This window comes from Saccopteryx leptura, chromosome 1, assembly GCF_036850995.1.
Source record: "Saccopteryx leptura isolate mSacLep1 chromosome 1, mSacLep1_pri_phased_curated, whole genome shotgun sequence".
In the NCBI taxonomy this organism is placed as follows: domain Eukaryota; kingdom Metazoa; phylum Chordata; class Mammalia; order Chiroptera; family Emballonuridae; genus Saccopteryx; species Saccopteryx leptura.
In genome coordinates this window covers 391937780-391958276 of record NC_089503.1, presented here as the reverse complement: position 1 = coordinate 391958276, position 20497 = coordinate 391937780, and the positions used below count along the sequence as shown (strand labels likewise).

The 20497-nt window shown below is 58.0% G+C and overlaps 3 protein-coding genes across 5 annotated transcripts; 2 read left to right on the top strand and 1 right to left on the bottom strand.

Annotated features, from left to right (window-relative positions):
- The first annotated feature begins 627 nt into the window (after positions 1 to 627).
- On the top strand, positions 628 to 5244 carry POLR1H (RNA polymerase I subunit H). Of its 2 annotated transcripts, XM_066359972.1 has the most exons (5): positions 628 to 651; positions 888 to 1054; positions 1291 to 1394; positions 2024 to 2133; positions 5030 to 5244. In XM_066359972.1, exons 2-5 carry the CDS (start codon positions 919 to 921, stop codon positions 5052 to 5054), a joined length of 375 nt encoding a protein of 124 aa, XP_066216069.1. In that variant the 5' UTR covers positions 628 to 651; positions 888 to 918; the 3' UTR covers positions 5055 to 5244. The 2 variants fall into 2 exon arrangements, with proteins under 2 accessions (XP_066216069.1, XP_066216068.1); XM_066359971.1 differs by lacking the exon at positions 628 to 651.
- A 3545-nt stretch (positions 5245 to 8789) lies between these two features.
- On the top strand, positions 8790 to 12509 carry PPP1R11 (protein phosphatase 1 regulatory inhibitor subunit 11). Of its 2 annotated transcripts, none has more exons than XM_066359969.1 (3): positions 8790 to 9075; positions 10714 to 10822; positions 11275 to 12509. In XM_066359969.1, the coding sequence occupies exons 1-3, from the start codon at positions 9007 to 9009 to the stop codon at positions 11475 to 11477; spliced, it is 381 nt and encodes a 126-aa protein (XP_066216066.1). In that variant the 5' UTR covers positions 8790 to 9006; the 3' UTR covers positions 11478 to 12509. The 2 variants fall into 2 exon arrangements, with proteins under 2 accessions (XP_066216066.1, XP_066216067.1); XM_066359970.1 differs by lacking the exon at positions 8790 to 9075 and adding an exon at positions 9223 to 9375.
- On the bottom strand, positions 12480 to 19276 carry RNF39 (ring finger protein 39). Its single transcript, XM_066359951.1, has 4 exons — positions 18463 to 19276; positions 15943 to 15965; positions 15642 to 15733; positions 12480 to 13890 (listed from the first exon to the last, which is right to left on the bottom strand). Exons 1-4 carry the CDS (start codon positions 18823 to 18825, stop codon positions 13313 to 13315), a joined length of 1056 nt encoding a protein of 351 aa, XP_066216048.1. The 5' UTR covers positions 18826 to 19276; the 3' UTR covers positions 12480 to 13312.
- Positions 19277 to 20497: the final 1221 nt, after the last annotated feature.

Sequence of the window (20497 nt, the reverse complement as noted above, 5' to 3'; positions counted from 1 at the left end):
TTAAGAAGCTGACTGGCACCTTCCAGAGGCCCGGGAGAGCCCCACCCGCCGCAGAGCACGCGGGCCAGGCTGCTTTCCGCAGAAAGCCCTGGCTCGGCCCTCGAGACCCCAGGACCGCTAGAACTACAACTCCCAGAATGCTTGGCTTTATTGGGGTTTTTGAAACTACGCGCAGCCGCACACGGGCACCCCATAAGAACGACGGGAGTTGTAGTTCTCTCTTCCTAAGACAGTCTTCCTCTTCAGTGGGGTGAAGACCTGTTTCGAAGGGAACGCCCCCCGCCCTACACTGGGTCCCGGTCAAACTCAAGACCAAGAAAATAAACATCATCCCAGAATCAGGTTCTAAGAGGAGAAGCAGCGGGAGGCCCATCCCTGACCCATTTTCTTACTTCTGAAGTCGCAGAGCCACGCTGAGCGTGACGCCACCAACTTTCTTAGAAGTCCCGCCCCCCGCCTCGGGCTCGCTTTTGCGCTTCATTATGACGTCACAGCCAGGCGGGAGCGCGTTGACGCTCTAGCCCTCCGGCTCGGGCTCGCTTTTGCGCTTCATTATGACGTCACAGCCAGGCGGGAGCGCGTTGACGCTCTAGCCCGCCGGCGCCCGCTGCCTCGCTGGCCGGCGCCGAGCGGGCGCTCTAGCCCGCGGAGGTGGCTGGCTCCTCTGCCCTGCCCCAGGGGAGCCCCCCCCCCAGTCGACCCGGGCTGGGAATTCCGGGCGCTCCGGCTGTCCGGGCGCAGAGGCACGAGCCATGCGTGGGGTGGGGAGGGGGTGGTGGGAATGGAGTGATGTATCGTTAGGTCCAGGAACTGAAAAGGAGGGACCTCTGAGTGGGGAGGGGGGTGACCCTCTCTCTTTGGTTAACAAGCTGCTCCTCCCCTCCCAGCCCGCGACCACCACCCGTCGTCCTGTCCGTCATGGACCTCGCCGGCAGCGGCTCCAGCTTCCAGTCTGACCTGGATTTCTGTCCGGATTGCGGCTCCGTCCTGCCTCTGCCGGGGACTCAGGATGTCGTCACGTGTCTCCGCTGTGGCTTCTCCATCCACGTGCGAGGTGCGTGAGTGAGGGGCTCCCGGGCAGCGTGGGAGGGTCGGAGGCTTGGGGACCCCCAGGTCGGGCCCATGGGCGGCGTGGGACACTGAAGCAGATCAGGCATCTCTACTGTTTTGGCCTCGCGACATAAACCCGGAGGGAATGCCATGGGGCCGCCCCGTCTCACCGCGAGGGCGTCGCGCGCGCTCGGCTCCCTCCGCGTGTGAGTACCACCCGTGCTTGACCCGCCCGCGCAGACTTCGAAGGGAAGGTTGTGAAGACCTCCGTCGTGTTCAACACACGGGGGACAGCCGTGCACACGTCGATGGAGGAAGGTCCTCCCGAATTCCAGGGTCCCGTGGTAAGTGGATGAATGACATCACGGGGGGCCTCGCTGGGAGGGGTGTTACGGGACTCGCAAGGAAGAAGACACATCAGGTGAAAGTAATGTATCAAAGGCCTGAAACTCAGGCGGATTCAGCCCCGAGAAACTGCGCCTCTGCATGTTGATTGAGTTCCAAAAGCCACAGCTCAGCAGATGAAACTAGAAAGCTACAAAAACCTTTCTTCCCATCCGTTTCATCCCCAACCCTGCGCGTCTACTGTTTCCTTCGTGAACAAGGACAGGAGAAGAGTCAGAGACCCAGAGCTTATGGATCACAAGGGACATCTAGTTCTTGAAGGCATTCCTCCAAGAATTCTGCATACATGCACTCAAGTAACCCCAGGCCAGTCTCCTGTTATTTTCAACACACTCCAAGCTCTCTTGTCTCCAAGTAACCCCTGCTCTGAAGTTAATTGCCATTTATATCTGTGCAGGGACTTTTCCTTAGGAGGGTTGATTGCTGAGATGTGGCGAGTTTTGTACCCAATTCTGAGACAGAAGAGGGGGACCTGGAGAGCAGCAGGGTCCCGGGACTGTAGGCTGCTTTTTGCGACAAAGTAGCAGATTCTATGATGAGGCCCTGTAACCCAGCCGTTGCTTCCCAGGTGGACAGGCGCTGCTCTCGCTGCGGTCACGAGGGAATGGCCTACTACACCCGACAGATGCGCTCAGCCGATGAAGGGCAGACTGTCTTCTACACCTGCACCAGCTGCAGGTGAGTATCCTCTCTCCCGTGCCCCTGACCTTTCTCAGCCTGTTGGCTAACTCATCAAATCCAGTGATTGGCTCTGTACTGAGTCAACAGTTGTTTCTTTTGGTCCCATCCATTTTTTTGTACAGAGATGGTCATAGGGAGATTTGTGGCCTTTTTTAAAATTTATTTAATTTATTTATTTTTGTATGTGACAGAGAGAGAGACAGAGGGACAGATGTGGACAGACAGACAGGAAGGGAGAGAGAGGAGAAACATCAGTTCTTTGTTGCAGTTCCTTAGTTGTTCATGGATTGCTTTCTCATATGTGCCTTGACGGGGGCTACAAGCAGACCGAGTAACCCCTTGCTCAAGCCAGTGACCTTGGGCTCATCTGATTTGAGCAAGGCTTGCCAGATGAGCCCACGCCCAAGCTGGCGACCTTGGGGTCTCAAACCTGGGTCCTCTGCGTTCCAGTCTGACTCTCTATCCACTGCGCCACTGCCTGGTCAGGCTGGCCATTTTTATTTTTAAAAATTAGACTCTTCTTATCCTTTTTTTTTTTTTTTTTCATTTTTCTGAAGCTGGAAATGGGGAGAGACAGTCAGACAGACTCCCGCATGCGCCCGACCGGGATCCACCCGGCACGCCCACCAGGGGCAAAGCTCTGCCCACCAGGGGGTGATGCTCTGCCCCTCCAGGGCGTCGCTCTGCCACGACCAGAGCCACTCTAGCACCTGGGGCAGAGGCCAAGGAGCCATCCCCAGCACCCGGGCCATCTTTGCTCCAATGGAGCCTTGGCTGCAGGAGGGGAAGAGAGAGACAGAGAGGAAGGAGGGGGGGGGTAGAGAAGCAAATGGGCGCTTCTCCTATGTGCCCTGGCCGGGAATCAAACCCGAGTCCCCTGCACGCCAGGCCGACGCTCTACCACTGAGCCAACCGGCCAGGGCCTAATTTTTATTTATTTATTCATTTTAAAGAGAGAGTTAGAATGAGAGAGAGAGAGAGAGAGAGAAAGAGGGGTGGAGCAGGAAGCATCAACTCCCATATATGCCTTGACCAGGCAAGCCCAGGGTTTTGAACCGGTGACCTCAGTGTTCCCCGTCAACGCTTTATCCACTGCGCCACCACAGGTCAGGCAGAAGTTTTAAATTTTTATTCGGTCCCATTTATCCTTTTTTTTTTTCTGCAAGAGAGAGATAGGAGAGACAGGAAGGAGAGAGATGAGAAGCAACAACTCATAATTGTGGCACCTTAGTTGTTCATTGATTGCTTTCTCATATGTGCCTTGACGGGGGCTCCAGCTGAGCCAGTGACCCCTTGCTCAAACCACTGACCTTGGGCTTTAAGCCAGCAATCTTTGGGCTCAAGCGAGCGAACATGGGGTCATATCTATGTTCCAGTGCTCAAGCTGGTGACCCTCTGTTCTAGCTGGTGACCTTGGGGTTTTGAACTTGGGTCTTCAGTGTCCCAAGCTGATGCTCTATCCACTGCTGGTCAGGCTTTTTTTGGTTTTGTTTTATGGCTAGTGCTTTTTGTCTCCCAAGAAATCTCTGTATACTTCAAGGTCATAATTTGTGTTATATATAAAATATATATATATTTTGTGTGTGTGTGTGTGTGTTACAGAGATAAAGAGAGAGGTACAGAGAGGACAGACAGACAGGAAGGGAGAGAGATGAGAACAATCAGTTCTTTGTTGCAGCATCTTAGTTGTTCATTGATTGCTTTCTCATATGTCCCTTGACTGAGAGTCTACAGCAGAGTGAGTGACCCCTTGCTCAAGCCAGCAACCTTGGGCTTCAAGCCAGCAACCATGGGATCACATGTATGATCCCACACTCAAGCCAGTGACCGCACACTCAAGCTGGATGAGCCCTCGCTCAAACCAGCAACCTTGGGGTTTTGAACCTGGGTCCTCTGCGTCCCAGTCCAATGCCCTATCCACTGTGCCATCACCTGGTCAGGCTATTCCATGTGTTTTTATTTTTTAAAATATTTTATTTATTGATGTTTTTAGAGAGAGGAGAAAGTGGGGGTGGCAGGTGGGGTCCAGGAAGCATCAACTTGTGGTGATTGCTTCCCACATGTGCCTTGACCAGGCAAGCCCAGGGCTTCGAACCTTATCACCTCAGCACTCGAGGTCAATGCTTTATCCACTGTGCCACCACAGGTCAGGCTGTTCAATGTATTTTTTTTTTTTTTTTTTTTTTTTACAGAGACAGAGAGAGAGAGGGATAGACAGGGACAGACAGACAGGAAGGGAGAGAGATGAGAAGCATCTATCATCAGTTTTTCGTTGCAACACCTTAGTTGTTCATTGATTGCTTTCTCATATGTGCCTTGACCGCGGGCCTTCAGCAGACTGAGTGACCCCTTGCTCAAGCTGGTGACCTTGGATCTAAGCTGGTGAGCTTTTGCTCAAACCAGATAAGCCCGCGCTCAAGCTGGCGACCTTGGGGTCTCAAACCTGGGTCCTTGGCATCCCAGTCTGACGCTCTATCCACTGCGCCACCCCCTGGTCAGGCTGTTAGATGTATTTTTTTTTATAGCTTTTTTATTTTTATTTTATTTATTCATTTTAGAGAGAGAGAGAGGAGAGAGAGAGAGAGAGAAGGGGGGGAGGAGCTGGAAGCATCAACTCCCATATGTGCCTTGGCCAGGCAAGCCCAGGGTTTCGAACCGGCGACCTCAGCATTTCCAAGTCGACGCTTTATCCACTGCATCACCACAGGTCAGGCTAGATGTATTTTTAATCCCAGCATTTTTAGTTGGCTTGAAATTGGAGGATCGTTTAGGGAAGTGAGTCTTCCACAGTGTAATAAATATAAGTCCTTGATGATTTGAGTATTTCGTCTTACACTGCTAGAACCTCTTCCTTTAGTCCAATGTGAAAAATAAATCATTCATTTCTCCATAGGTTCCAGGAGAAGGAAGACTCTTGATATTTTTTCTGGGCGACTCAACCATCGCCCCCTCTCCTCTTCCGTGGAAGGGAAGGGGTGTTGGGTTTCCTGGTCCCTGTCCATCCGCTGTTTGCAGTGTCTGCTCCCAGAGGAGAAGCGGATTACCATCTCCCAGGGCGCTTCTGTACCTAGTGGAGTTGTCCTATTAAAGCTGTATTCTTCAGTTCGACCCAGACATATGTATGTTACTTATAATGTCTTGTTCTAAATGGAATTTAACTGAGTTTACAGACTCAACTACAGAAAGAGTATAAGATGAGAAAGAAAAAGAGGAAAAGCCAAAACAATAAAGCCAGCAATGAGTCTGTTTGGTTCTAGAGTTTATGGGAACAAGAAGTGGGAGTTTGGAAAGGGAGAGATTCAAAAGAAAAAAAATTTTTTTTTTCATATGAGAAGCATCAACTTGTAGTTGTGGCACCTTGTTCATTGATTGCTTTCTCATATGTGCCTTGACCAGGGGGCTTCAGCAGACCAAGTAACCCCTTGCTCGAGACAGCAACCTTGGGCTCAAGCTGGTGAGCTTTGCTCAAACCAGATGAGCCCACACTCAAGGTGGCGACGTTGGGGTTTCGAACCTGGGTCCTCTGCATCCCAGTCCCACGCTCTATTCACTGCGCCACCACCTGGTCAGGCTTGCTTTTTTTTTTTTTAATGCGCTATACTGAGTTGTATCTTCCTTTTTTCAGTTTGAACCAAATACTTAAAAGAGAAAAAAATGGGCCTGACCTGTGGTGGCACAGTGGATAAAATGTTGACCTGGAAACACTGAGGTTGCAGGTTTGAAACCCAGGGCTTGCTAGGACAAGGCACACATGGGAGTTGATGCTTCTTGCTCCTTCCCCTCTTCTCTCTCTCCCTCTCCCCTCCTCCCCCCTCTCTCCCTTCCTCCCTCCTCCCTCCTTTCTAAAGTGAATAAAGTCTTAAAAAAAAAAAAAAAAAAAGAAAGAAACAGTATATAGTCCAGCCACAATAAACATTGAGATTTTAGTCTGGGAATCAGTATTCCTGCATTCCTTGACCTAAATGGCGATCAACAGATGAAAATTAATAATGATTATCTTGTAATCGTGTGACCCTTTATGTATTCAGAGCTCTTGGACATTGACCCCCTCAGCAACTCTGAGGGATGGGTCGGGCAGTCTTCTGCAGTGTACATTACTGTTCTGGCAGTTGCCTTCCCTGCTCCACTCCTGAAATCTGAAACAAATCCGTTCATGTTCCTGCCCTATGGTAAGCCTCTTCCCTGGCCCATCACGTTGACTGGATCAAGTCCAGGTTCCTTAGCCAAGCATACAGGGCCTCGCTCAGAACCAAGCCTGCCTGTCAAGTCTCGTCGGCATTTCCCTGACATCTCCATTTTGTATATACCCCAAGTGCACGTCCTTCAGCCCACACACCTATGACTTTTTTTTTTTTTTTGTATTTTTCTGAAGCTGGAAACGGGGAGAGACAGTCAGACAGACTCCCGCATGCGCCCGACCGGGATCCACCTGGCATGCCCACCAGGGACGACGCTCTGCCCACCAGGGGGCAATGCTCTGCCCCTCTGGGGCATCACTCTGCCACGACCTGAGCCACTCTAGTACCTGGGGCAGAGGCCAAGGAGCCAGCGCCCGGGCCATCTTTGCTCCAATGGAGCCTTGGCTGCGGGAGGGGAAGAGAGAGACAGAGAGGAAGGAGGGGGGAGTGGAGAAGCAGATGGGCGCTTCTCCTATGTGCCCTGGCCGGGAATCGAACCCTGGTCCCCCGCACGCCAGGCTGACGCTCTACCGCTGAGCCAACCAGCCAGGGCCTACACCTATGACTTTAAAAAGATTATTTATTTATTTACAGAGACAGAGAGAGAGTCAGTGAGAGGGATAGACAGGACAGACAGGAACGGAGAGATGAGAAGCATCAATCATTAGTTTTGCGTTGCGCATTGCGACACTTTAGTTGTTCATTGAATGCTTTCTCATATGTGCCTTGACCGTGGAGCTACAGCAGACTGAGTAACCAGATGAGCCTGCGCACAAGTTGGCAACCTCGGGTCTTGAACCTGGGTCCTCCGCATCCCAGTCCGACATTCTATCCACTGCGCCACCGCCTGGTCAGGCTACACCTATGACTTTAAACGGCTCTTTTGACCTAAAGAAAAAAAAATATTTGCCTTTGGATTCCCTTTTCACCACTCTTGCTCCCTGAGAAACACGCACATGTATTTTTTCTATCCTAGCATCCAATCGTCCTGTGTTAGAATTCATAACCATTTCTCTGCTTACTCTTTCTTACCCGTTACCCCAGAGAGAAAGCCTTGGCCAAATGAATGCAGCTAAATTCAGTTTCACTGAGGAGACGGACATCGACGTCAATATTCCAACGTCTCCTATTTTTGTTGGTGCTAAGTGTGCCAATCTGGCCTAGTGCAAATTGGAACCAGAGGACATTGCTGGTGAGAATGTAAAGTGGTTCAGCTGCTGTGGTTTCTCAAAAAGTTAAAAACAATTATCACGTGACCCTGCAATTCAACTGCTCGGTTTATACCCCAAAGAACTGCAAACAGGAACTCAAACAGTGCAGGTACATGAGTGTATGTATATAGCAGCACTGCTCACAGTGGCATTGATGTTGGTGGTAAGCTCACTGGTTTAGTTCTATGGTTTCTTCAGCTCTGAAATACAGATAACATACCCACCGTTCCCCCTCACTGCACAGCATCTGTGAGAACCCAATGTAAACACACGAAGTACAGGAAAGGAAGTTGAACGTGCATGAAGTGCCCGCTGGAACACTTAACAGGCACAGGACGGGTCCCGGAACCCAGGTCTCTTTTCTTGCCTAGAAACCAGAACCCGGGTTTTGTTTTGTTTTTTGTTTCTTTGTGTTTTTTTGTATTTTTCTGAAGCTGGAAACCGAGAGAGACAGACAGACTCCCACATGCGCCCGACCGGGATCCACCCGGCACGCCCACCAGGGGGGGATGCTCTGCCCCTCTGGGGCGTCGCTCTGGAGCCATCCCCAGCGCCCGGGCCATCTTTGCTCCAATGGTGCCTTGGCTGCGGGAGGGGAAGGAGAGGGGGAGGGGTGGAGAAGCAGATGGGCGCTTCTCCTGTGTGCCCTGGCCGGGAATCGAACCCTTGTCCTCCGCACGCTAGGCCGACGCTCTACCACTGAGCCAACCGGCCAGGGCCCAGAACCCGGGTTTTTAAAATGTTTACTTTACTGATGTGAGAGCGAGCGAGAGACAGGAACATCAGTCTGGTCCTGTCTGTGCCCTGACGCAGGATGGACCCGCAACCTCTGTGCTTCCGGAGGGTGCTCTGATCCACGGAACTATCCGGCCAGGGCAAGAGAACCGAGATCTTCAGATATTTCCAACTGCTCCGAGGTCCCCTTTTTGTCACTCCCACACGAAACAGTCAGGAATCGGAATGGGCCAGGCCAGGGTCGGCACCTTGACCCTCTTACCCGCCCGGGCAGGGGATGCGGTGGCACCCCGTCTGCAGCGCCACGCGACTCCGCCCACCCCGGCTTGATTGACGTGAGAGCGCGCACCGCCCTGGAAAGCCCTCCCCGCCCCCGCCCGCTCAGTCACAGCAGCGACTTTCCTTCCGCCCAGACTCTGTCGCCTCCTTGCGGCGCCTGCGCACGGTTTACCTGCCGACGGAACTGATCCGGCGGCGCATGCGCCCTGACGCACCTAGTGCCGGGAGCAGGGCCCGCAGGCTGCGTCACACGCGGAAGCGGGGAGCCGGAAGTTGGGTTGGACAGGTTCTCCCCGGGGGTGGGGGAAGCGGAGGCCCAGGAGGAGGAGGGGGTGGGAAGAAGGTGGAGGCTCTTGGCCGCTCCTCGGAGAACCGGTCCTCCTAGACCGACCCCCCCAGAGACCCCGAACCAGGAGAGGGTGTTTCCGCCTCCCTTCCTCCCCTTCTCCCATTCCTCAGCTTGAGCCATGGCCGAGGCAGGGGCCGGGCTGAGTGAAACCGTCACCGAGACAACGGTTACCGTGACAACCGAGCCCGTGAGCGAGGCGGGGTGGGGGGGCGGCGCTGTGTACAGGGGGGTCTGGGAGATGCCGGGAGGGAGGCGGGGAGGGGACACGTCCTCGGAGAACGGCAGGAGGGGCCGGGCTTGGGGAGATGGGAGGAAGGGGGTTGGATACCGGGGGACACTGGGGAGTGGCCGAGGTGGTGCCGCGGGCTGGGCCGCGACGGGCTAGGATGTCGGCGATGGTGCCTGGGGGTCCTGGTGGGTCATCACGAAGAGCTGAGAAGCTGGGGATTCGGGAGCAAGGGAAGTGCGGGGGGAAATGAAGCACTGGGTAAGAAAGCATGGAGGCCGGCTGTCGGGGACTGTGACCGCATGAATACTTAATGAATGTTTGTCGAAGGGAGGAATGTCAAAGGAAGCAGAGAGAATGGGAGAACAAAAATGCAGATTAAAAAAAAAGCAGATGAAGAGACTATTTTGAAAAATCAGGCCCCCCCCAGGCGCTAAAAATAGCTCAGTTTGTGAGCAAGGGAACAGTGGCCCCAGGTGGGCAGAGCATAGCCCTCTAGGGGGCTTGCCAGATGGATCCCGGTTGGGGCACATGTGGGAGTCTGTCTGTCTGCCTCCGTGCCTCTCACTTAACAACAAAAAGAAAAGAAAAATCAGAGATGTAAATAGAGAGAAAGGTAGCATTTTTGCAAGGACAGGTTAAGTTGTTTTCAAAGGGAGAAGGTTGTATTGGGCATAACTACACCTGAATTAAGGGAGTTTAGAATAATAGTTACCAGGGGCTCCAGGATGCGAGGGAACAGGTGGCTAAGAGGCAGGGAGAGCTGGGTTGGAGGAGGAGAGAGGTGAGAACGGAGTTCGTTCTTTAATGGGAATCTGGAAAAAGAGATCCTAGATTAGGCATTGGGACTGAACATAATTTTCACGTATTCATACCGCCAAGGATGATTTTGGGGAGGAGGTCAGAGAAACAGCAAGAGTTATAGAGTTGCAGGGACTTTCCCTAAGTTAAGAATTGTGGCTTTTTTTGGCCCTGGCCGGTTGGCTCAGTGGTAGAGCGTCGGCCTGGCGTGCGGGGGACCCGGGTTCGATTCCCGGCCAGGGAACATGGGAGGGACGCCCATTTGCTTCTCCACCCCCACCCCCTCCTTCCTCTCTGTCTCTCTCTTCCCCTCCCGCAGCCAAGGTTCCATTGGAGCAAAGATGGCCCGGGCGCTGGGGATGGCTCCTTGGCCTCTCCCCGGGGCGCTAGAGTGGCTCTGGTCGTGGCAGAGCCACGCCCCGGAGGGGCAGAGCATTGCTCCCTGGTGGGCAGAGCATCGCCCCCTGGTGGGCGTACCGGGTGGATCCCGGTCGGGCACATGAGGGAGTCTGTCTGGCTGTCTCTCCCCGTTTCCAGCTTCAGAGAAATGCAAAAAAAAAAAAAAAAAAAGAATTATGGCTTTTTTTTCTATAGTTCTTGTGGTTATCAGGAACAGGAAAGACATGATTCCTCAGGGAAGTCAGAAACCTGTTCTAGTCCATCTTCTCCCAGCACTGAGCTCCTGGGGTGCTGCTGTCTGTGGTACAGACTGAACTGGGATAGGGCTCGGGGGGGAGGGAGAGCGGTCCGGTCCCTCCGAGGGAGCTACATAGATCCCCGTCTCTGTTCCCCTTCCAGGAGAACCGGAGCCTAACCATCAAGCTTCGGAAACGGAAGCCGGAGAAGAAGGTGGAATGGACGAGTGACACTGTGGACAACGAACACATGGGGCGCCGCTCATCAAAGTGTGAGTGATTGTTGGCCCACGGGAGCCCTGGAGTTCTGGCTCCTGTCTGTGTACTGTCCCTTCTCCCTTCGCGTGTCCCCTGGTGTCACCCGGAAGACCCCCCCCCCCTGGTGCCCTCAGTTCTGTCCCTGGATGGTTCTTGGGCATCAGGGAGAGGAGATTAAGGTCAGAGGGGAGAGAGGCCCAGAGGGCCTGTGCCCAGCCCTGGAGGCAGGAGGTGTCGGGGGGGGGGACAGGTGGAGCCCTGGACTCGGGGCTCCGAGAGGGTAAAGGCGTTGAGTGTCTGAGAGCCCCCCGGGGGGAAGGCAGGGGGGGATGGGGGGGGAGCTGGATCCTGGAAGGCAGTAGGAGACCATGGTGGAAGTAGGGACCCTTCCTGAGATCCAGGGGGGATGGAACGGACTCGACAGCCTCCTCCTCCTCTTTAACGGGCTCCGTCCTTCCAAACTCAGGCTGCTGTATTTATGAGAAACCTCGGGCCTTCGGCGAGAGCTCCACGGAGAGTGACGAGGAGGAAGAGGAGGGCTGTGGGCACACACACTGTGTACGGGGCCACCGCAAAGGACGGAGTCGCGCCACCCCTGGACCGAGCCCCTCCAGCCCGCCCCAGCCTCCTGACCCGTCTCAGCCCCCTCCGGGGCCAATGCAGTACTAAACTCCCACCCCCGCCCCGTTCCTGTGTCTGTCCGGACTAAACCCACTGTGTGCTCACTCCCACTCTACCCGAGAGAGAGGGAAGGAGGAGAGGGGGGTGGACCGAGGTCCTGGAGTTCTGATTCGCTGCTATTTTAGAACCCAGGTCCTGGGTTCCCTCCGCTCTCACCCCTCCCACCCCTCAATCCTCACCCTCCTCCCTCCAGGGACCCAGGTCCTGGGTTCCCTCCGCGCTCACCCTTCCCGCCCCTCAGATCCTCACCCTCCTCCCTCCAGGGACCCAGGCACTTTGGTTCCAGTCTCGCCCCCTTGTTCTCACTGCCAAACTGCCTGTCCTGGGACCCAGCTGTCCTGGCCCCCTGCACTCTGTACCTGAGCCCCCCCCACGGCGACGGGGCTCCAGCAGACCCAGCTTCCACTGCCACGGTCCCAGGCAGACTCCAGGCGACCTCGTCCCGGCTGTGCTGTGCTCGTGACTCCTGGCTTAGCGCTCCTCTGCTAATGTATTTATATAGTCCGAACTCTCGGTCCTCGTTTGTGGTCTGTGGGGTGTGACCGGAGGCTCCCCGCCCCTCTGCTGCACTCCTGCTCGCTTCTCTCACGCCCTCCAGAGGAGTTGGGAGAGCGAAAGGTCTTCTGTCATTCTCACCTTTAATGGAAAACGAAAAAGGAAACAGTCATGTCCTCCCTCCTCACCCTTCTCACGTGACCCAGGATTTATTACAGAGCTGGCGTCCAGAGTGGTTCCCACTCAGAACCAGCTCTCTCCTCAGCCTTTAGCCTTCCAGGCTCAGAGCCAGCGCCAGAGCCAGCGCAGTCCTGGGGAGAGGGAGGGGAGCCCAGAGGTGGGGTATGTCCCTCCACGACCCTCTCGCCACTTCCTCCCTGGCCTTTGATGTCTGCCAGTCCAGATGTCCAGCTCCCGTGGCCCTCCCCACACCTCCCTGGGCGTGAAGATCATTCTCCAGGCCTCTTCCACACACACCTGCAAAGAGGAGTCCAATTCCTACCACCACGGAGGTCTCATTTATTGCCACAGATGCACAAAAAATAAATAACCCAACATCACAAAACGTGTTAAATATGGGCCCATTTATACATATGGGAAAGATGTGAGTCTCTATACAAGGATGGCCTCGGGGTGCCCGGGCCATTCCCGGGTAGCACCCCTGGTTTCTTACTGAGCATGTGCTGGGGGTGGGGCGGGGCGCAGTTTAAAGAAGGTCCTTAATGGGAGAAGGCGTGTACGTGAAAAGCAGTCCCAAGCAGTCCCGGTGAGGAGCACTCCCTCCGAAACTGACAAACAAGCGTCCTAGAGGGCCCTCTGACCAGAGTCAAGCCTCATCTTCCAGGAGGTCTTACTTCTCTTGAGAAACCCGAGCGTGGACAGGGAAGTCCAAGCCTGAAGGCCGTGGGGAAGGCGGGGGACCTTGGGGACGCCGGAGTGGAAGTAAATATTTGAGGAGCGGAGATTCTGTGTCGCAAACACGGGTTGTTGACCAGTTCTGATGGGCTAGGGCCTGTCCCCCCACTCAGGCCTGGAGCCCGCGGGAATGAAGGTGCTGGTAGGGAGACCGGCTGAGAAGTCGGGGTGGGGTGGGGAGGCCGAGCTGTCGAGGGGGTGGTGGGAACGGATTCGGCTTTGGGAGGAGGTGTGGAAGACGGAGGCCTGGCGGGCTTGCTGTTGGGGAGGAAAAGACAGTGTTGGTGGCGGAGGGTGTTTATCGATGTCGTTGCGGGCACGTGCCACGATCCCCGCACGAGCAGGAAGCCTGGAGCCCGAGGATGAAGCAGCCTCCGTGCGGCCCGGGCTAGAGCGGGGTTGCCCGCCAGGTTCTAGCCGTCCGCCGGCACGATGCGCAGCGGGGCGCGAAGGTCTCGGGTGCAGAGCAGCGGGAAGACACGCTGCCCCAGCGAGCCGGGCGCCTGGAAGGCGAACAGCAGGTCGAGCGAGCGGCCGTCGTAGAAGGCCACGCGGCCGCGCTCCCAGTCCAAGTCCACGCGAATCCGCCGTGGTGGGGGCCCGCCGCCAGCCAGCGGGGTGGGTTCCGGAGCCGTGAGTGCCCACAGGCGGCCGCCTCGGCCCTCTATGGCCCACACGGCACCCGCCGGGCAGAGCCCTACGCGGCCCTTGCGTCGCACCGACTCTCCGGCCGCGCCCACGGCATAGAGACTCTCCATGTCCTCATCCTCCCCGGAAGGGTTTTCGTAGGAGGCAGCGTCCCCGGTCTCCACTTCCCAGCAGTGGCGGCCCGCCCCGAAGCCCTGCGCGCCCAGCACCGCTGGCAGCTGATCGAAGCGCCCTGGGCTGTCAGGAGGCTCGGGAGTCCCTGGCGGGGCCAGTCGGACGCTGCGTCGGTCCGCGGAGATGAGCAGGCAGCGGTGTGCGGTGCCGGGGTCCAGGGTCAGGTCGGCTGTGGGGGGCGCAAATGGCGAGAGGACGAGTGAGAGGGGCTGCGGACGCAGAGGTGGGCGGGACAGATAACAGCCGAGGGCGCCGCGGAGGCCCAGCAACAGCCAGGAGGTGGCGGTGGGGCCAAAGAGGGTGAAGTCAGAGAGGGAGGTCCAAGCAAGACCCAGCCTGTGCACTGACATGCCACTTCCTAGAGTCGGGGGAGGACAGGGCTGGCCCAGGTCACCGCGCAGAGATCCACGGAGAGATGGCCCGGCTCACGGGGTGGGGGAGAGTGAGGCTCATCTCGGGAGGGCGGAGCAGGACTGACACCTCGATCTGCAGTATCTGGGGCGGGGCTCAGGAGCCGGGCCAGCAGGGTGAGGAAGGCGGACCTCAAGAGAACGACTGATACCAGATACAGAACCCCAAGAGTCAGAGGGGAAGGGCAGAGGGAGGAATGTGGGTATCGTGAGAACCCAGCCCAGTCACCCACAGAAACAGGTGGGAGCAGATAGGAAGAGTGGGCAGAGTCGGACAGTTTGGTGACGCCACAGGGACCAGAAAGAAATGGTCATTGGTCTTGAGTGTGGGGTGCCTTGTGAAGCTTTCTGGATTCGGGGTACCAGAAGCAATCTCAGCTGGGCGGGATGGTGGGTGACAAAGAGGTTGGAGCACCTTCTCTTGGCCGTTTAAAGAAGGGTGAAGGACCAGCGTGGAGGTGGTTGAGGAAGGAACTCCCCAGACACTGAGATGGCCGGAGTCCCAGGGCAGGGGACCGGAAGCCCTGGATCTTTCTGGGGAGGAGTGAGGAGACATGTGGGAGCAGATTCCTGAGAGGCAGCTGACCTCCAGGGTCTGCTGAGTGAGTGTTTTACAGGTAAGAGTGAGGAATTGAGGATGGACGTCCTCCCCAAAAGATAACGTTGAAGCCCCCTTCATTGCCCAGGTCGTCAAGTTAAAACGAGCTCATGAGGGTGGGCTCCAGTCCACTCTGATTAGTGTCCTCATAAAAGCGGGAAGTCTGGACCTGGAGACAATGTGTACGGAGCGAATGGGATGTGAAGACATGGGGAAGACCATCCGCAGGCCAGGGAGCGTCAGAGGCTGTCCCAGGACCAGCAGGGGGTTACGGGACAGAGTCTCACAGTGCTCAGAAGGAACCCAAGCTGCCAACACCTGGACTTCTACTTCCAGGACTGGGAGACAACACATTACTTTTTTTTTTTTTTTTTTTTTTTGTATTTTTCTGAAGCTGGAAACAGGGAGAGACAGTCAGACAGACTCCCGCATGCGCCCAACCGGGACCCACCCGGCACGCCCACCAGGGGTGACGCTCTGCCCACCAGGGGGCGATGCTCTGCCTCTCTGGGGCGTCGCTCTGCCATGACCAGAGCCACTCTAGCGCCTGGGGCAGAGGCCAAGGAGCCCGGGCCATCTTTGCTCCAATGGAGCCTTGGCTGTGGGAGGGGAAGAGAGAGACAGAGAGGAAGGAAGGGGGGGGGGTGGAGAAGCAAATGGGCGCTTCTCTTGTGTGCCCTGGCCGGGAATCGAACCCGGGTCCCCCGCACGCCAGGCCAACGCTCTACCGCTGAGCCAACCGGCCAGGGCTGACAATACATTTCTGTCTGAGCAACTCAGCCTGTGATGCCTTGTTACAGCGGTCCTGGGAAGCTAATCCAGACAGCAGAAGGGACTTGATTGTTTCTGAGAGACAAGGGAGCAGCTTAAGCAAGCAGACGCCCACTCCCTCTTCCCCCTGCAGCCCCTTACCCGTCAGTCTGTGAAGCATGTTTTTGACCACGGGGTAATCTTCAGGGAGATCGTCCTCTGAGCTAGTGGACTTGGGTTTTGGGGCATCAAATCTGGACAAAGGAGCGAGAAAGGTCAGGACCCAGCAGACGCCCTCTGCCCTCCGATGCTCCCCCCTCCCCTTCTTCACTCCTGCCTGGAGCAGGAAGGGGTGAGGCACACCCGGAACACCCGTCTGTGAGAGCACCAAGGGGCAGACCCCTGAGAGGGGATGGGTGTGGCAGCTGGCAGGAAAGGAAGGGACAGTACAAGTGGAACTCACCGTCTCCACGTCTTCCTCATGTCCTGGGTGGGAGAAGAAAAGATGGGCGTCAGCTGTGTGCCTCATACTGGTGGGGATCCCTCCCCTCCTTCCTGCTGGGGCGAGCTGGGTCTGCGCTGGTGTGGGCGCCCCCCCCCATCGTACAGTCTCATACTGGTGGGGATCCCTCCCCCCCTTCCTGCTGGGGCGAGCTGGGTCTGCGCTGGTGTGGGCGCCCCCCCCATCGTACAGCCTCATACTGGTGGGGATCCCTCCCCTCCTTCCTGCTGGGGCGAGCTGGGTCTGCGCTGGTGTGGGCGCCCCCCCCATCGTACAGCCTCATACTGGTGGGGATCCCTCCCCCCCTTCCTGCTGGGGCGAGCTGGGTCTGCGCTGGTGTGGGCGCCCCCCCCATCGTACAGCCTCATACTGGTGGGGATCCCTCCCCTCCTTCCTGCAGGGGCGAGCTGGGTCTGCGCTGGTGTGGGCGCCCCCCCCATCGTACAGTCTCCTCTGGACCCCTGTGCTCTCTCTCCTCTGCCTCCTCCTCCTTCAGGGCCCTTCCTCCCTCTCACTCCATCACCATGTTCTGTTCTCCTAACACCACCGGCACTGTCCTCCCCTCCCCCACTCCCCGAGGGTGATGGTCCTCCCCTCCCCCACTCCCCGAGGGTGCTGGTCCTCCCCTCCCCCACTCCCCGAGGGTGCTGGTCCTCCCCTCCCCCACTCCCCGAGGGTGATGGTCCTCCCCTCCCCCCCTCCCCCAGGGTGCTGGTCCTCCCCTCCCCCACTCCCCGAGGGTGATGGTCCTCCCCTCCCCACTCCCCCAGGGTGCTGGTCCTCCCCTCCCCCACTCCCTGACGGTGCTGGTCCTCCCCTTCCCCACTCCCCGAGGGTGATGGTCCTCCCCTCCCCCACTCCCCCAGGGTGCTGGTCCTCCCCTTCCCCACTCCCCCAGGGTGCTGGTCCTCCCCTTCCCCACTCCCCCAGGGTGCTGGTCCTCCCCTCCCCCACTCCCTGACGGTGCTGGTCCTCCCCTTCCCCACTCCCCGAGGGTGATGGTCCTCCCCTCCCCCACTCCCCCAGGGTGCTGGTCCTCCCCTTCCCCACTCCCCCAGGGTGCTGGTCCTCCCCTCCCCCACTCCCTGACGGTGCTGGTCCTCCCCTTCCCCACTCCCCGAGGGTGATGGTCCTCCCCTCCCCCACTCCCCCAGGGTGCTGGTCCTCCCCTTCCCCACTCCCCCAGGGTGCTGGTCCTCCCCTTCCCCACTCCCCGAGGGTGATGGTCCTCCCCTCCCCCACTCCCCCAGGGTGCTGGTCCTCCCCTTCCCCACTCCCCCAGGGTGCTGGTCCTCCCCTTCCCCACTCCCCCAGGGTGCTGGTCCTCCCCTCCCCCACTCCCCCAGGGTGCTCAGCGCCCAGCCGCAATCCTGCCCTTTTCTTGCCCCCGGAGTCTTGACCTCTCCCTGCTGCCCCACAACCCTACCCTTACCCACCTCCCCTGAGGGTGTGGCCCTTCCATCACACAGACCAAACATATACTCAGAGCCCTTGGGCTGAGGGTGAGTCTATAAAAACCTTATAATAAAGCTGCTTCAATTCTGGCCATAGAAAGCCCACTGGCGTCTCCTGATTGAGCCCTTTGCTTTGGGGGTCTCTCTACTCTGGCCAACGAGGCAGCTGGGCTTGGATGTATCCCAGGAGGCTCGAGAGAACCGTGGGGGCCAGGAGAGGGCGCTGCACGCCCCGTCCATCTACGGGGATTTCTTCCAACCCCTTCCTCCTCCGGGGAGACGGGCTGGAGCGGACCGGCACAGGGTGGAAGGGAGAGAAGAGGCAGTTTTCCTAATTATGCCATTACGCCGGGACTGATTAGGTCGATGCAGACTTCAAAGAGGGCAGGGGAGCAAGGTGCTCGGGAACGGCCGGTCGGGAATCCCCGACGCCCGGGGGTCGCGCAAGGGAACGGGGTTGATGGGAGGACAGGGAGTCAGGGCCCAGGCGGGGCGCGGGTGGGTGATAAGGCGCGGGAAGCAGAGGAGCCTCTGGACCTCGCTTCCACCCGAGACCGCCCCTGCCTGGGGCCCTGGGAGGAGCCGAGGGCAACAATAACAAACAACACTGAGGTCGGGCCCGGGCCCAGGCCCACAGCGCTCGCAGGGGGTTTTGGGGTCCGCTCCCCTCTCCCGTCCCGCGTCCTGGACTCCGTGGCCGTCCTTTCCGCCCCTCCACTGCGGCCTTCTCTGCCCCTCCCTCCGTGTCTCCCTTCCCCCAGGCCGGCTCTGCCCTCCGCACCTTCCTCCCCGGTTCCCGCGCAGCGCCCCGCACCGGCCCTCCCTCGGGACTCGGGCGCGCGCCCAGCCCTCCCCTCGAGGCCAAGTGTCGGGTCCTTCCCGTCGTCGTTCCGGCCCCCTCTCCCTTCTTCGCTCGGAGGACCCGCGGTAGCCCCTGCCGCCTCGTCCGTTTTGCTTTCCTCTCCTCTCCTCCATCCTCTGCCTGGCACCGACGCCGGCGGGCCGGGGGAGCGCGCGCGGGCCTCACCTCCCCGAGCGGGTCCAGGCTGCCCATGGTGGGGATGCGGCCGCCTCGGCGTCTCCCGGCGCGGGCCCCGGGCTCGGCCAGCTTCTCCCGCAGCCCGCGGCTGATGCGCACCTCCACGGCCAGCCGCACGTTGGACCTCAGGCTGCGGCGGGGGCACGGCAGGCCGCAGCACGGGCAGGCGGTGGGGGGTCCCTCGGTGCCCGCAGCCGGCGCGGCGCCCCAGCGGCGGGCCAGGCACGCGCGGCAGAAGCTGTGCTCGCACGCCAGGAGCACCGGGTCCTCGAAGGGGCCCCCGCACAGCGGGCACGTCGCCAGCCGCTCCAGACGCTCCACCAGCCCGGGGCCCAGCGCGGGCGCCTCCATGGGAAGCCGGGGTCGGCGCGCCGTCCCTTCTTCCGCGACCGCTGCGACCGCCCCGGAGCGCGCAGACGGCGCGCCGCCCCTGCTGCTGGCTGACTCGCTGCCCGCCCCTCCGTCTCCCGCATGAACTTTCTGACGCTTCCCCGCCGCTGTCCTGGGGCTGCCTCTCCCTTCATCCAGCCCTCGTCTCCAGTCCTCCCCCCCACCGCCCTGCGTCAGGCTTTATAGGGAGGGAGGGGGCCCCTGCGGGAGGTAAACACCAGGCCTTGCGTAACGCCGCATCTGGTTCTCCCGCGTCCGTCCCGAGGAAGGTTTGGGGGAGGAGAGCGCGAGAGCAAATGCCACCCGGGCGCTGGAGCCGGGAAGGTGGTCAGTAAGGGGCGCTCCGGGGGACCAGGCAGCCCCTCTCGCCCCCTGAAGAGCCTGCATCTCCCCTCCCCTCCCGGGGCCGGTGGTGTGCGGGTGGGCAGGGTGCTCGGGCTCGCTTTTGGCAAGTTGCGCCCACATCGCCAGGGTGTGAGTCACCCCAGGTGGCTGGCACACCTACATCTGGGGCTGGGCCGGAAGCCCGGATCCTGGCGCGTGTGGTGTGTGGCTGTCACTCCAGGTGCCTCTCTCTTTCCACCTTCCCGCCTTACCTATTAAGGGCTTAAGGACACTCGGAAGCTTTCGGGGAAGGGGTGGGAGGCCGGCGCCCCGCACTCGGCCTCAAGAGTCAGGGTAGGGCTGTCTCAGCTCTGCTTGGGCTGGCTCTCTCTCCCAGGGCCTCTCTCTTTACTTCCTTCCCCTGTCTCTCTCGAATTCTTTCTGTTTTTCCCTGTGTATGCTTTTATTTCCACTTCTCTCTCTCTCTCTTTCCTTCTTTGCGATGTACCCACGGGTTATTTACTTCAACTCTCTTGGTAAACGGAGGCCCAGAGAGCTGTCGTAAGCCAGGGCCCACGGCAAGGCAGTGACCACAAGTGGGGTCACACCCAGATCTTCTAATATGTGTCCTATCTGTGACTCCACCCACCTCTTTTTTTTTTTAAATAGAACTTATTGGGGTGACTGGTTAAAATTATACAGGTTTCAGGTGAACAATTCTACAACGTACCTGCCTCCTTGTGATTTCAGACCCTGGAAGTCCTTTCTGCTTTCTGATGATTTTCCTGATCTCCTTTGAGCCCTGTCTTCTCACCTCCACTTCTCTGTGTCTTCCCCCTTTCCCTCTGGCCCCCTCTCCTCCCTTCCTCTCTGGGGTTTGTGAACATTCAGATGTCTGCGCCGATGACCAGACACCATGTTGTCCAGACATGTGCCCCCATCAACGTCTAAATGCCCCCAAGTGCGCAGACTTTCCGACAGGAACATTCACATAATACAAACACCACAGAGATGCCCAAACAGTCTCATGCGCACTGCACATCACCGGCACAAACACTGCATGTTATTTAGGGACAGATAGACATACCCAAAGAAAACAAGCAGAGACACTGTCATTAGTTTTATTGTCGATAAGAACAACAGCAGTGTGTCTTTACGGAGCCGCAGCACTGTGCTAGGGGCCCCCTCCGGCATTCCTCTACCCACTGCGTACTGATCGGGGAGACATTCAGCTATGACAAACTAGCACCAATAAACACACACACACTCATCTTGAAGCCAGTCTCCCAGCTCAGTGCTCATGAAACAT

Bases quoted from the DNA above. Each gene is read 5' to 3' on its own strand.
- PPP1R11 (XM_066359969.1), top strand. From the start codon at position 9,007: ATGGCCGAGGCAGGGGCCGGGCTGAGTGAAACCGTCACCGAGACAACG. The intron at 9,076-10,713 runs GTGAGCGAGGCG...TTCCCCTTCCAG, and splicing joins TTACCGTGACAACCGAGCCC to GAGAACCGGAGCCTAACCAT. The intron at 10,823-11,274 runs GTGAGTGATTGT...TTCCAAACTCAG, and splicing joins GGGGCGCCGCTCATCAAAGT to GCTGCTGTATTTATGAGAAA.
- POLR1H (XM_066359972.1), top strand. From the start codon at position 919: ATGGACCTCGCCGGCAGCGGCTCCAGCTTCCAGTCTGACCTGGATTTC. The intron at 1,055-1,290 runs GTGCGTGAGTGA...CCGCCCGCGCAG, and splicing joins CTTCTCCATCCACGTGCGAG to ACTTCGAAGGGAAGGTTGTG. The intron at 1,395-2,023 runs GTAAGTGGATGA...GTTGCTTCCCAG, and splicing joins CCGAATTCCAGGGTCCCGTG to GTGGACAGGCGCTGCTCTCG.
- RNF39 (XM_066359951.1), bottom strand. From the start codon at position 18,825: ATGGAGGCGCCCGCGCTGGGCCCCGGGCTGGTGGAGCGTCTGGAGCGG. The intron at 15,966-18,462 runs GTGAGGCCCGCG...TCTCCCACCCAG, and splicing joins GCCTGGACCCGCTCGGGGAG to GACATGAGGAAGACGTGGAG. The intron at 13,891-15,641 runs GTAAGGGGCTGC...CGCCCCCCACAG, and splicing joins CATGCTTCACAGACTGACGG to CCGACCTGACCCTGGACCCC.